At 35.3% G+C, this 15,953-nt stretch overlaps 2 protein-coding genes across 8 annotated transcripts in view; one reads left to right on the plus strand and one right to left on the minus strand.

The window, feature by feature from the left end:
• The window catches only part of MARS2 (methionyl-tRNA synthetase 2, mitochondrial), a 129,925-nt gene that overhangs the window by 21,061 nt on the left and 92,911 nt on the right, over positions 1–15,953 (plus strand). The window contains exons 5-6 of one of the 7 annotated variants that reach the window (XR_003677278.2): positions 2,011–2,082; positions 3,008–3,088. The exons of the other annotated variants lie outside the window; for them this stretch is intronic. The gene's annotated coding sequence lies outside the window, so the exon portion shown is untranslated. Of the gene's footprint in view, positions 1–2,010; positions 2,083–3,007; positions 3,089–15,953 lie in introns of those variants that run through there. 7 annotated transcript variants of the gene reach the window in all.
• The window catches only part of BOLL (boule homolog, RNA binding protein), a 68,520-nt gene continuing 57,913 nt past the window's right edge, over positions 5,347–15,953 (minus strand). The window contains exon 11 of the mRNA XM_024124643.1: positions 5,347–6,184. Coding sequence (XP_023980411.1) covers positions 6,161–6,184 — 24 coding nt within the window. The 3' untranslated portion in view covers positions 5,347–6,160. The remainder of the gene's footprint in view (positions 6,185–15,953) is intronic.

Below are 15,953 nucleotides of genomic sequence, written 5' to 3' on the forward strand. Positions count from 1 at the left end.
TATAATGCGAATGTTGTTGCATTTAATGTTGTCCCAGAGGTCTCTTAGGCTGTGTTAATTTCTTTTCATTCTTTTTTTCTTTATTCTGTTCTGCAGCAGTGAATTCCACCATTCAGTCTTCCAGGTCACTTATCTGTTCTTTTGCCTCAGTTATTCTGCTATTGTATAGTTCATCTCTGTTTGTTTGTTCTTTAATTCTTCTAGATCTTTGTTAAACATTTCTTGCATCTTCTCGATCTTTGCCTCCATTCTTTTTCCGAGGTCCTGGATCGTCTTTACTATCATCATTCTGAATTCTTTTTCTGGAAGATTGCCTATCTCCATTTCGATAGTTGTTTTTCTGGTGTTTTATCTTGTTCCTCCATCTGGTACATAGCCCTCTGCCTTTTCATCTTGTCTATCTTTCTGTGAATGTGGTTTTTGTTCCACGGGCTGCAGGATTGTAGTTCTTCTTGCTTCTGCTGTCTGCCCTCTGGGTCAACTATCATCCTTTCTAATTTCATCTGATCTTTAGGAATTAGACACAAAATAACTGTGCCTGATCATCATCTTTTAAAGTTTCCTTTTATAATGTTTATAATACATAAAGCAAAAGAAAGAAAAGCATAAAACATTCCACGTTCAAGTAAAAGCTATCCTGGTTCTCTCTTTTTTTTTCATACTTCCAAAGTGCTCGCTCTGTTATTATTAGGAAGCATTGTGAACAATATTGAGCTTTAAGAGTACCAATGGGGGGGTGCTTCCCTGGAGGCACAGTGGTTAAGAATCCTCCTGCAAATGCAGGGGACACGGGTTCGAGCCCTGGTCTGGGAAGATCCCACATGCCGCAGAGCAACTAAGCCATGTGCCACAACTACCGAGCCTGTGTGCCACAACTGCTGAAGCCTGCGTGCCTAGAGATCGTGCTCCAGAACAAGGGAAGCCACCGCAATGAGAAGCCTGTGCACCAGAACGAAGAGTAGCCCCTGCTTGCTGCAACTAGAGAAAGCCCGCGTGCAGCAATGAAGACCCAATGCAGCCAAACAAAAGAAAAAAAAGAGTACCAATGGGGGGCTTCCCTGGTGGTGCAGTGGTTAAGAATCCACCTGCCAACGCAGGGGACACGGGTTCGAGCCCTGGTCCGGGAAGGTCGCACATGCTGCGGAGCAGCTAAGCCTGTGCACCACAACTACTGAGCCTGTGCTCTAGAGCCTGTGAGCCACGACTACTGAAGCCCGCGTGCCTAGAGCCTGTGCTCCGCAACAAGAGGAGCCACCACAATGAGAAGCCTCTGCACCGCAATGAAGAGTAGCCCCTGCTCGCTGTAACTAGAGAAAGCCTACATGTAGCAACGAAGACCCAACGCAGCCATAAGAAGACAGGAGAGCATGCATTAAAAAAAAAATGTTTGTCTGAAAGAAAAAAAAGAAAATTAATTGAATTTGGTGGATAAGAAGAGACTCATGGTCCCTAAAAATTTGGAGAAATTCTATCCGAAATAGAAAATAGAGGTCCTCAGAATGCTAAGAGCCAGAAGGGGGAAAGCCAGATGGAGAGGGAGGTCTTTCTCATGGCCAGCACACTCAGTTGTTTTTTTTTTTTAATTGAGTCAAACATCAAGGATATGGTACTTGGCAAACAAGTTGGAAAAGAGATATTCAGGTGAATAGACAGTGAATTGTTTCCAGATTGAAAGAGTACAACTGTTAGGGAATTCAAGGGACAGGAAGACTATATAGTTGACTTTTGAACAACACACAGGTTTGAACTGCGAGGGTCCACTGATAGGTGGATTTTTTTCAATAAATAACTACAGTACTAATCCACCATTGGTTGAATTTACAGATAAGGAACCAGGGAGGAACTGAGGATACAGAATGGTGGATATGGAGGGCCGATTATGCATTATACTCAGGGTGTGTGTGTGTGTGTGTGTGTGTGTGTGTGTGTGTGTGTGTGTCGGTGTCCCTAATCCCCCGTGTTGTTTAAGGGTTAATTGTAGTTTGATTTTTCACTTGTAATTTTCCAAAGGGAAAACTGCAAAAAAGCACTGAAACCTATTAAAGACAAAGATCTAGAGAGAATGCAACAAAACCTTTGATGGTAAGTAATGGGAGGAAAATAAATGCTAAGAACTTTGAGACATTTACTTTGAAGCCTTTATACTTGACTCACTTTAAATAACAAAATAACAGAAGAAAACTACCATTTCCTGAAAAGTGTTATTTTCCCAGGAAAGAAAAACTCTCAAAGATGTATTTTACCTTCTCTATTCCACAAAGAAAGAAATGAAGAAAATAGAGTCTAATAAAAAAAGCTCTTTTTAGAAATTCTCTCTTTAGGCCTAAGAGCATACTGGAATCTTGTAGGTACATACATCCCAAAGGAGTGTGAGGATCTAGGGTCCCCCCAGTTTTCTCTGATGAGGAACAAAAACCAACAAATAAGAGGGCTGAATTGAGGAAAAGGCTCTTAGCAGGGGGGAAGAGAAGGACTTTAGTCCCTGTGTATAGAGAGGTAGCTTCTTACACCCCTCTTTCCAAAGGGGAGAAAGTGCACAAAGATATTTATGACTTATATCACCTTTAGAGAAATACTGAATGACCATTACTCATGGGTACACACCTTGACAGAAATGCAAAACTGAGGTTAACATACTAGCTTCACTAAGAAAATTATGCACCAAAATATGAGTAAATAATCAAGTATTGGCTTCTTTTAACTAATAAATACATACCAAATGAGGAAAACTGACAAATCAGTAAATGGAAAATTTTAAAATTACATGTTTTAAAAATAAGTCAGATGTCAATATGGTATCACTCACTAGCCTAAGTAAAATGTCTTAATGACTATTCACACTGTTACTATGTATCTTTACTTTGATAGATTCAGGCTTGTCATTATATTAGTTGATACTATTTTAAGCACCATGCCTAAAAAGAATGATAAAATGGGAAATCCTTAATCTGTTATTTCACTAGTTTGAAATCTACACCTTCTATTTTATATCTGTGGATCCTGACAGGTCAGAAAGCAAGTAACATCAAGATAACCATGAATCTTGTATATAGAAAACTGAAGAAGGATTATGTCACATGGAAAGGAGAAATAATGACAATGTTAAATAAAATAAATGATCTTGAATGGTACTTGATTTCTGAGAGGAACCAGGAGGATGCAGAAAATATTAGCAAATTTATGCAATACATAAAAGCAGAGAGACAGAAACACACATAGCAGGTCCAACAACAGCAGTAACTTTAGCTGTTTATCAGAGAGTAGTACTCAACATGCAAGTACAGAAGCTGACAGCATAGTTTTAGGAATTTATATACAGGAATGAAAACACTGAATAGGGTTGAAAGAAACAGTACCAAAGATGAATATTATATCCATCCTTTGTGTACAATTTGGCTCTTTCCCCCTGAAGTCCATAGGGATTTCAGAGTACATTTTAGTCGAAGTATAGGTTCAGGGTCCAGCAATTTACTATTATAACAATAGGGCATGTTGAAGCATGATATCAAAGTTGAATTGGATGCTCTCCTAAAATTTTTTCTAGTCCTTTGATTCTATATTTTAATACTATCGAAGCACTACTTCTGGAAAAAATACAAAGAATTTTTGTGTGACCCCAATTCATTATTTTATAGTTAAATATAGCAAAAAGTCAGGAAACACACTCCTAACATATGGGAGTTATCATGTATAAATGTGTTTGAAAATAATGTACTGCCATTATTGGCAGAAATTTATAAAGCAATGTTATAAACTAAATCATACATCTTTTTCTAAGCTATCCTGATAACTCAGCTGACAGGAAGTTAAAGTCTTAATTTTCCAAGATGTTTTATCTTTTGACATGCTACCATCTTTCTATCTCTGATTGTATTAGAGGTTTTAGGAAAATAGGTTGCAAATTTATTACCTTGTGATTCTGGTACAGGGACTAATACCCATTTCATTCTAAAAGAGAGTGAACTGCAGCTGTCTTAAGACTGGCTTTTCAAAATGGGTACTAAGTAAGTAAAAACTTCGTTTCAAATTTACCTATAGAAGATATACTACAGGGAATTCCGCCAGGGAATTAGGACTCGGAGCTTTCACTGTTGTGGCCCGGGTTCAATCCCTGGTAGGGGCAGTAAGATCCCGCAAGCCGCATGGCGCAGGCAAAAAAAACTACAGAAAGGAAAAAAATAAAATGAGCTTTATTTAGTATATGTCGGGAGAATTTTCATCCTCCTAATCTGTTTTTATAAAAACATGTTTGGGCTATCAAGCTAGGCCATGAAGAAGGTTGATGATATCCTCCATATATTTAGGTTTCAATAAATTCCACAGTTTTGATTAGCTTCTCAAAATAAAACTAAATTCTAAGAAAGTCTATATGTATGAATTATATATGCATGTATATATATAAAATATGTGTGTATGCATATTATGTATATATATTAGATGTGTGCATACATATAATCTATATAGCTCTGTGGAAAAACACACCTGGGTATGCATAATTATCAAAATTCCTTATCCAATAATACATCATTAATTTTTATTAACAGTCCAGGATTTGTTTAGCATCATGTTTAACATTTTGAAAATCAAAACATTAATTTTTTTTGTTCTCAAGGATAGTACTATTAAAAGAAGATCTCTAACACTGGTAGTTAATAATTTTTACTTACAGAACAAAAAACTTGAAATTTCATTGTGGGACTTTAGTCTTTTTACATTTCTAAAAACTGAGAGTAATTAATGTACATGGAATCCTCATATGCTAGTATATATTTCATATGGTCCTGCTGTTCTCATGAAACCATTTGACTGGCAAGCACATTCCCTATGGTTTCAAAAGAAACTCCCTGTTTGACTCACGAGGAAAAACTTTGGGGTCCAAGTCTTATTATTTCTGCTGCTGAACATGGAATATATTTGGGGATGGGAAAAGAAAGGAAAGAGATTTATTAGGGTAATGCCAATATTTATGGCTTTTCCCCTTCTTGCCTAAAATTAGGGGGTCAGTGAAAGAACTGCAAATGGATTGAAGAAGGCTTTTTTCATACTACAAATAAATTTTAGTGATAAAAACACTTATGATTTGTTCTGTAACTTTTGAACAATGGCTTCTCCTCCCCACCTATTTTCCAATTTTATAATAAGAATTGGCTTTAGAATCAGAATTTAAAGTTTTTCTTTGGTGTAAGAAATAGTTTTGCTTTTTATGGAAATAATTAATTGTCCTTTTAAGAACTGATAACATGTATAACTGAATATATTGGTAAAACATAAAGAAAGGTCAAAAGATTAAAACATTAAAAGAACACCAAAATATAGTAAACTATCAGTCAATGTTATGAGATCATGTCAGAGGTGAGCCTTCTTTTATCAAAACACCTCTACTAGGTGATCCATATTATATAAAATTTGGTACCAAATGGCTTATGTTATAGGAAGGCTGGAGCATTATCTCAAATATTAGAGAAAAAATTTACTATAGTCAAATTAATCACATGAAAAGGCAAGAACACTGATCATGTTGATGGTATTTCCAATGTTTGGAAATGTTATTTAAAAAGGAGTATAAGTACTGTTCAAATTCTGAAAACCATGGTAGAAGCAAAATTAAATAAGGAGTAGCAGTAACAAATAAATAAAAAAATAGACAGAAAATGACAGAATTGCAAAGTAGTAGAACTGATCCATTAAGATTAAATATATGATAAAAGGCATGAAAGTACTAAAAATTCTGTTAGAATTAGAAATGACTCTTATCCTAAATATTAAAATAAATATCAAAGAATATGAAACATAACTTCTAAAAGATTGAGAGGAAAAGAAATAACACAAAGCAGAGAAAATGAAAGACACCTCACTATTCCCAATGTGGTTATTATTTATGGAATGGATAAAACATGTAGAAAATGTCACTACAGTTAGATTAACACATTAAAAAACCAACATGCCACATCCACCTAAATAATTTTGTAGAACAGCTAAAAAAGAAAATTTCATCAAATTTAGACAGCTTATAGTGGAATAAATAAGTATGGTGAGGTATTAACTAACCCTAAGTTTCACAACGGGCAGCTTCTAGCCGGTTCGTTGAAGCTGGATCTCGGCCACACAAGGATCATTGGACAAGAAATCAGTTGAGCTGGACTAGAGCTGCCCAGTTGTCTTAATAATGAATGCTCCACACTGTCTGTTAAGTAAAGAGAAAGAAAATATAGATCAGAAAACCTGAATGGGAAAAAAAAGAATAAGTTAGAATAGATGAGTGTAGGACATCCATGAACATTTACTAAATATTTGCAGAACGTGTGGTACTAATTATATTAGAGTGTTAAGAAGTGAGAGGGTAGAGATTAGGAGGGGTCCAGAACTCAGGAAAGGCTTGCTCTCTGCTCTCTGAGAGCTTACAATCTATTTTACACAATCTTTAGTCTAGTGTTACAGTATAAATGTTTCATATATAAAAATGAGAAATAGGTCAACAGAGAAACAAGTGAGTTATAACATTCCTTTTATTTTGAAAACATTATTAGGTGAGTTTTAAAAACACATTTCTAAAAAAGGGAGTGGAGATTGGCAGAAGGCTATTTAGAAAGTTGTCTAAAACCCCAAAAGTACTCTTCAAGTTGGCATTGGTAGAACAGGCACTTAGGTACCTATGTCATAGAATACAGAGTAATTCCATATATCTGTGTTATCCTGAGAATTTTTTTGTGCTAATACTAGTTTGGGCCAAAGAAACAACCTAGTTCCTACCACCTTTTTGGCACTTTGAGCATAAGTCCATTCCTAATTTAGGGAACCAAGTTGTCCTATGACATTTTTACATTTTGGATAGGCTCAAAATTTCCCATATTCCAATTTCTTTAGAGAAGTACTATCTGACAGAAATTTCTATGTTGATGGAAATGTTCTATATCTACATTGTCAAACATGGTAGTCAGTAGCCACATGGGGCTATTTAGCACTTGAAATGTGGCTTCAACAAGTGGTGCTGGGAAAACTGGACAGCCACATGTAAAACAATGAGATTAGAATATTCTCTCATATCATATACAAAAATAAACTCAAAATGGTTTAAAGATCTAAATGTAAGACATGAAACCATAAAACTCCTGTAAGAGAACATAGGTGAAACACTCTTTGACATAAATTGTAGCAATATTTTCTTGGATCAGTCTTCCAAGGCAAAAGAAATAAAAGCAAAAATAAACAAATGGGACTTAATTAAACTGAAAGGCTTCTGCACAGCAAAGGAAACCGTAAACAAAATGAAAAGACAACCTACAGGATGGGAAAAAATATTTGTAAACAATGTGACAGATAAGGGGTTAATATCCAAAATATACAACTAGCTCATCCAACTCAATATAAAAAAGAAAATCTAATCAAAAAATGGGCAGAAGACTCGAACAGACATTTTTCCAAGAAGTCATACAAATGGCTAATAGGCACATGAAAAGATGCTCAGCATTATTAATTATTAGAGAAATGCAAATCAAAACCACAATGAGGGACTTCCCTGGTGGTGCAGTGGTTAAGAATCCGCCTGCCAATTCAGGGGACACAGGTTTGAGCCCTGGTTGGGGAAGATCCCACATGCTGCAGAGCAACTAAGCCCGTGTGCCACAACTACTGAGCCTGCGCTCTACTGCCCGCGAGCCACAACTGCTGAGTCCACATGCTGCAACTACTGAAGCCTGTGCACCTAGAGCCCATGCTCCTCAACAAGAGAAACCTCTGCAATGAGAAACCTGCGCACTGCAAGGAAGAGTAGACCCCGCTCGCTGCAACTAGAGAAAGCCCGCACGCAGCAATGAAGACCCAACGCAGCCAAAAAATAAATAAAATAAATAAAAAAAATCAAATACGTTCTTATTAGAAAAAAACAAAACAAAACACAGTGAGGTATCACCTCACAGCTGTCAGAATGGCCTTTATCAACAAGTCTACAAATAACAAATGTTGGCGAGGATGTGGAGAAAAGGGAACCCTCTTGCACTGTTGGTGGGAATGTAATTGGTGCAACCACTATGGAAAACAGTATGGAGGTTCCTTAAAAAACTAAAAATAGCAGTACTATATGATCCAGCAATTCCACTCCTAGGTATATATCCAGAAAAAAAAAAAGAAAACACTAATTTGAAAAGATACATGCACCCCAATGTTCACAGCAGCACTATTTACAATAGCCAAACAGCAATCTAAATGCACATCAATAGACAATTGGATTAAGAAGATGTGATACATATATATATATCTCACATTATACACACACACAATGGAGTATTACTCAGCCATAAAAAAAATGAAATATTGCCAGTTGCAGCAACATGGATGGACCTAGCCAATATTATGCTTAGTGAAGTGAGTCTGACAAAGACAAATACAATATAATAGCTCTTATACATGGAATCTAAAAAAAAAAACAACAACAAATGAATGTATATAAAAAACAGAAACAGACTCACAGACATAGAAGTCAAATTTGTGGTTACCAAAGGGGTGAGGGAAGGGGTAAGGGACAAATTGGGGGTATGGAATTAACAAACTACTATATATAAAATAGATAAGCAACAAGGATTTATTATACAGCTCAGGGAGTTATACCCATTATCTTGTAATAACCTATAATGCAATATTATCTGCAAAAGTACTGAGTCAGTATGCTGTATACCTGAAACTAAAACAATACTGTAAATTAACTATACATCAATTGAAAACAAAAGAAATGTGGCTAGTTGCAATTGAGGAACTGAATTTTAAATTTCATTTAATTTTAATTAATTTAAAATTGAAATTAGCCTCATGTGGCTAGCGGTTACCATGTTTTGGGAACAGCATGACTCTAGGGGTTCAAACTTGTCTGGTTTGCTAAACTCTATAGACAGGCCAGGATTTCTCTGGCCTGTTCAATACTGTCCAATACCACTTAATATAATTCCCTGCTGTATTCTCAGTGTCTTGAATACTGGCTAGCACATGGTAGATGCTTGACAAATATTTGGTAAATGAATGAAAGATACTGTGGTAATATACAGCTGTTCATGCCTAATCAACTACTCATAGCTTACTTGCAATATGCCCTGGTTCTCTCAGAAAAAAATAAGAGAAGCGAAGTTAAACTGTTCTCTGTATGTGGAATTGCTTGACTGAAGCTCAATAAGCCTAGAGAGAACAGGAGCTAACTTCACTACAGCTCAAAGAAAAAAAATATAAACAGTTGTATATGAATAATTTAGGTTGATAATTATGGGAATATTGAAGGAAGAATATGCAATGGCAAGGAATTTGGCAAGGACGTATGTGGATAAGAGTTGATGAGAATGATAAGAGGAAAAAAAACTATAGATTAAAAAACTAAATTCAGATTTTATGCATGACTAAAGGATAGAAACTGAAGATAGAGAAGTCTTGAAGAAATAAATATACAGTAATCTGGTTAGTCCATAATAGAGCTTAGAAAAGGGATTTGGCAGTGGAAAGAGAAATGAATATATTATTTTTAGCAAGTTAGTGATCTGAAAAAGGACACAAAACTAAATAGACCATGTGGCTTAAAGAAGTCGGAAAAAGTCACTGGTATTGTTTTGATTTCAGGGGATAAGGGAGATGGGCAAACTAAAATAAAAGAGGTGAGGATTCTGACAATAAAATGTACAAAATTGTGTATTCATGATTTTCAGTTTGAGGAGGCAGTGACCATCCATCCAGGTGGTGTTGTTTAAGAGTTAAAATAGGAACAGAATCAAAACACTAGGGTCAGAGTCACTATTAAACACTACTAAAATTCAGAAGAAAACTGGAAAACTCCCTGAGAAGACAATTTAGAGGACAAAGAGAATCATGCCATGATTAGCTGGTAAAAAAGGAAAAAATATATTTTTTGAAAGAGATACTGAAAGATCAAACAGAGTGCAAGGAAAGAGAGTCACATATAAGAATGAATAAAATTTGAGCACAGGTTAGTTGACAGTATTGCATTAAAGAGAATCTAAGGACAAGAACTAGGACAAGACCCTTGCGGTTTGGCTAATAATCATCAAATCTTGGCAGTAAATCTTAGATAAGTGCTTTGACTAGATCTCAGTACTGAAAGAATAGTAATTTCATATGAGTGAAAAAGATACCCCTATACTCCTCCTTCATGCCTTTCCAAAACAGATAAATTTAAAATATTTTTAGTGAAGTGTGGAATATGAAATCCTATTGCTTATTATCCTGTGTCAAAGTGGGGAAAGATGTTATCCAAAAAAATTCAGGAAGCAATTGTGTAAGGTATTAAGGTTTGATGAGTTCAGTCGTGAAAGTAAGATGCTCATCCAAGTAGTATGGGTGCTAAGAGGAAAGAAAATAGATTGGGTAAAAGGAGGAAAAATGTTCAAATAGAGGGAATGACAGACTCAGAATGCAAGGGAAGTGAGTGCTAAAACTAAGAATGGGAGTATGTAATTGGATTGTGCCACACAATGAGGCAGAGTTTCCCCTCTAAATGAAGTACAAAATTTACTCAGAATACTGTGTCAATTAGTACCTGTCCTTACACAGTAATTAACAAATACCTCGAGTTCCCTGGTTGCCTAGTGGTTAGGATTTCGGGCTTCCACTGCTGTGACCCAGGTTCAATTCCTGGTCGGGGAACTGAGATCCTGCAAGCAGTGTGGCCAAAAAACCCCCTAAAACAGAAAAACAACCCCCCCTAAAACCCCCAAATATCTCAAATTATACTTATTCACATTTCCCCCACATTGACTAAGTATTCTGACTGGTAAGAACTTATGGACAATGTGAAATTAAAGCAATCTAGAGGCTAAGGGTCAAATAATCCATGTTAGGTTAAACATAGATCAAAAACAAATAATTAAAAATGGAAATATAATATAATATATATATATAATATTATATATTTTATATAATATAAAAAAGAATGTATATATGTGTATAACTGAGTCCCTTTGCTGTACAGCAAAGACTGGCACAACATTGTAAATCAACTATAGGTCAATAAAAAAAAATGGAAATATAACCAAAGCATTTGTACTACATTTCACATTACACTTTAAGACGATACATGAACCTGACAGTGGGTTAACCCAAGGGTTCTAAAACTATAGCCTATAGGCTAAATCTGGCCTATCATCTGTTTTTGTAAATAAAGTTTTACTGGAACACGGTCACAGTCATTGTTTATGTCTTATCTGTGGTTGTTTTCAAGCTACAATTACAGTGAATAGTTGAGCTAGAGACCATGTGGCCTAAAGTACTTAAAATATTTACTATTGGACCCTTTACAGAAAGTTTGTTGACCACTGGGGTTTAAACTATTCAGGCTGGAAAAAAAATTTCAGGCTGAGAACTTCTGAAAATCTTTGAAAGAAAACATTAATAAGGTGCCTTAAGAGTGTATCTACTCTTTATTGTGTAAATAAATTATCACTACCCTCAAATATATTGGATTCACCTTAATTAAAGTCAAAATCAGAAATTACAAGTTTAATAGAAACAAGAGAAACTAAGAAGCTATTGATACTAATGCTTTTGAGACTACAAAGAACAGGGATTAACTAGGTTATATATTTAGGTAAGTACCTAAGAAGTACCTAAAGCACTTAAGTATTGGGACTTCCCTGGTGGTCCAGTGGCTAAGACTCCACACACCCAATGGAGGGGGCCCGGGTTCAATCCCTGGTCAGGGAACTAGATCCCACATACCGCAACTAAAAGATCCCGCAGGTCGCAACTAAAAGATCCCGCTTGCCTCAACTAAAAGATCCTGCATGCTGCAGCTAAGACCCGGCGCAGCCAAATAAATAAATAAATAAACAAACAAAAAAGGAGATAAATATTAGTGCTCTAGTTACCACGGTGTTTAAGTTAAATCTATACAACAGTTATTCTATGTTTTACTGTCAGAAAGTCTTTACAAAAGCACAAAGAGCTTTCTTGTAATATTAAAAAGTTTAATACTTCTTAAGGCCTTGACTTTTTAACGTTGAGACTATTAGTGTTTTTTTAATAGAAAATTACATTTGTTATAATGTTTGTTGTAGAAAGTTGTGTTTACTTAATGTGGTAAACTGTATTTGCAATATTTGGTTGGTATTAATCCTCATCAACCTACTTCCTATGTCACTGCTTATCTAGTTGAATAACCTCAACTAGTATGGAAGACTAAAAAGCTCTCTTAGAATTAGGTGAACATGTAGCTAAAGAAATTCCTCCTGTTAAAATTTATGTTACAAATGAAATAAAGTGACTAACACAGAGGTTAACTGTTTTTATTTTTTTTTTGTTTTTGTTTTTTTGTTTTTTGTGGTATGCGGGCCTCTCACAGTTGTGGCCTCTCCCGTTGCGGAGCGTAGGCTCCAGACGTGCAGTCTCAGTGGCCATGGCTCATGAGCCCAGCTGCTCCGCGGCATGTGGGATCTTCCCGGACCGGGGCACGAACCCGTGTCCCCTGCATCGGCAGGCGGACTCTCAACCACTGCGCCAACAGGGAAGCCCCAACTGTTTTTATTTTTAAAAAATGTTTGCTTTTCTATATATTTATTATAGGTACAATAGAGGTCTTCATAAATAGTTAATTGTTTTTGTATATTTGTGCCATGGACTTCTTTGGCAGTTTACTTAGGCCTATGAACCCCTTCTCAGAATCATGTTTTTAAATATATAAAATAAAATACATAAGATTATAAGGGGAACAAGCTATACAGTAATACACATATCTACAGACTCTTTAGGAGGGTATCTTTGGAGCACATTAACTTTAAAACTCAATGCAGAATCTTAGTATCTCTTTTCCTTGAACTCAAAGATTAAATGTAAATGATTGGCATGGTGATTATTCTATAATATCATCAAGAATCAGTATATCACACTTTTTGCTGCAAAGGTACTTAATAACATATAGACCCCCATCTTGCATACTATCATCATTAACATTTCAAGTATAAAAAGTGACATAATATTCAGTTTGACTCTCTTAAGGCAATTTTAGATTAGATTTTAACATTTCAGGAAAACAAAGGACAACAATATTCAGGTCTATATATTTCCTTAAGAGCAGCAACTAAATTCTGAACTTAATTAAAAATGTAATTCCCTAATTGTTTTAGAGAATTTGACCGAACTAGGATATACTACCATTGAAAATGTGTTAATAAGATAAAAAGTAAAGTGTGGTGATATAAATTGCCATTTATGTGGGAAAAAACAAAAACTCTCAACAATAATATTACATATAAATATATAATATATACTGCATATATAGATACATGTAATATACACATATAAGGCATTATATTACCTTTTTTAAAAAAAATTATTTATTTATTTGGCTGTGCCAGGTCTTTTTTTTTTTTAAACATCTTTATTGGAGTATAATTGCTTTACAATTGTGTGTCAGTTTCTGCTTTATAACAAACTGAATCAGTTATACATATACATATGTCCCCATATCTCTTCCCTCTTGCATCTCCCTCCCTCCCACCCTCCCTATCCCACCCCTCTAGGTGGTCACTATAACCTTTTTTAAAAATTAATTTTTATTGGAGTATAGTTGATTTACAATATTGTGTTAGTTTCTGCTGTACAGCAAAGTGAATCAGTTATACATATACACATATCCACTTTTTTTAGATTCTATTCCCATATAGGTCATTACAGAGTATTGAGTAGAGTTCCCTGTGCTATACAGTAGGTTATATTACCTTTCTAAGAAGACAGGAGTATATAGAAAAGATTGTCATAATTATTAGCTATGAGGGACTAATGGGAAACGATTATTGACACTATTTCAATGTTTTCTTTCACACTGGGCACATCCACAGCTAACTGTAGTACTTAACATATAAAATCAATAGTTAAAGGTTCTGGGTTGAAACCTGGGTACATTAATAATTAAAAACAAAATGGACTTATTTTTTAGAGCGGCTTTAGGTTCACATTGAAAATTGGGCAGAAAGTAGAGAGTTCCCATAGACTCCCTACCATCATATATGCACTATGTCCTCTATTCACATCTGGTACCAGAATGGTGCATTTGTTACATTTGATGAACCCATCATTATCACCCAAAGTCCATAGTTTACATTAGGGTTCACTCTTGGTGTTACACGTTCTATGGGTTTTGACAAATGTATGATGACATGTATCTATCATTATACTAACAGACAGAATAGTTTCACGGACCTAAAAATCCTCTGGGCTCTGCCTGTTCAACTTTCCCTCCCCACAACACCTGGCAACCACTGATCTTTTTACTGTTTCCACAGTTTTGCCTTTTCCAAAATGTCATATAATTGGAACCATACAGTATGTAGTGTTGTCAGATTATTATTTTTTTTACTTAGCAATATGCATTTAAGTTTCCTCCATGTTTTTCCATGGCTTGAAAGCTCATTTCTTCTTAGTGCTAAATAATATTCCATTGTCTGGATATACTGTTTCTCCATTCACCTACTGAAGGGCATCTTGGTTGCTTCCAAGTTTTGGCAATCATGAATAAGGCTGCTATAAACATCTTTGTGCAGGGTTTTGTGTGGACATGTTTTCAGCTCACTTGGGTTAATACCTGAGAGCGCAGTTGCTAGATTCTATTGTATGAGTATAGTTAGTTTTGTAAGAAACCGATGAACCGTCTTCTAAAGTGGCTGTACCATTTTGCATTCTACCAGCAATGAATGAGAGTTCCTGTTGTTCCACATCCCTGCTTGCATTCAGTTTTGTCAGTATTGTGGATTTTGGCCATTCTAATGTGGGTGTAGTGTAGTGGTATCTCATTGCAGTTTTAATTTGCGATTTCCTAATGATGTATGATATTAAGAATCTTTTCAAATGCTTCTTTGCCAATTGTGTATCTTCTTTGGTGAGGTGTCTCTTAAGGCCTTTGCCCCATTTTTAAATTGGTTTGTTCATTTTCTTGTTGTGGAGTTTTAAGAATTCTTTGTATATTTTGGATAATATTCTACAAATATTTCCTCTTAGTCTGTGGCTTATCTTCTCATTCTCTTGACACTGTCTTTCACAGAGCATACGTTTTTCATTTTAATAAAGCCCCTGTATCAATTATTTCTCTCACGGATTATGGCTTTGGTGTTGTATCTAAAAAGTCATTGTCAAACCCAAGGTCATCTAGATTTTCTCCTATGTAGTCTTCTAGGAGTTTTATAGTCTTTTACATTTACGTCTGTGATCAATTTTGAGTTAATTTTTGTGAGGGGTGTAACATCTGTGTTTATATTCACTTTTTTGCATGTGGATATCCACTTGTTCTAGCATCATTTGTTGAAAAGACTACTTTTCTCCATTGTATTGTATTTGCTCCTTTGTCAAAGATTAGTTGAGTATATTTTTGTGGGTGTATATATATTTTATCTGATTTAGTTGTGTGGAGAAAACAAACTCAAATTCATAGACTCCTATCTTAAGTCTGGGTAATGAAAAAGTAAGCAGAAAATTACTGCTTTAGTAAGATATACAAAAGATATGGAAGACATTTCTAAGTGAACCACTGATATACAGCATGGTGACTATAATTAATATTACCGTATTGTATATTTGAAAGTTGCTAAGAGAGTAGATCTTCCAAGTTCTTATCACAAGAAAAAAATTGTAACTATGTGAGGTTTTGGACGTTTAACTAGACTTATTGTGGTGATCATTTTGTAATATATACATATATTGAATCATTACATTGTCACCTGAACTAATACAATGTTATATATCAATTGTATTTCATTATAAAAAATAAACATTTAATGAAGAAAAAAAGTGGACCACTGAGATATGTAATTATTTCCAGGTTACATAAATTTGACATAAAAGTTATCTGTAAACTTTATTTTAAAAAATGTATAAGATTAGGGTTTCCCTGGTGGTGCAGTGGTTGAGAGTCCGCCTGCCGATGCAGGGGACACGGGTTCGTGCCCCGGTCCGGGAAGATCCCACATGCCGCGGAG

This window comes from Physeter macrocephalus, chromosome 2 (genome assembly GCF_002837175.3).
Source record: "Physeter macrocephalus isolate SW-GA chromosome 2, ASM283717v5, whole genome shotgun sequence".
NCBI lineage: Eukaryota > Metazoa > Chordata > Mammalia > Artiodactyla > Physeteridae > Physeter > Physeter macrocephalus.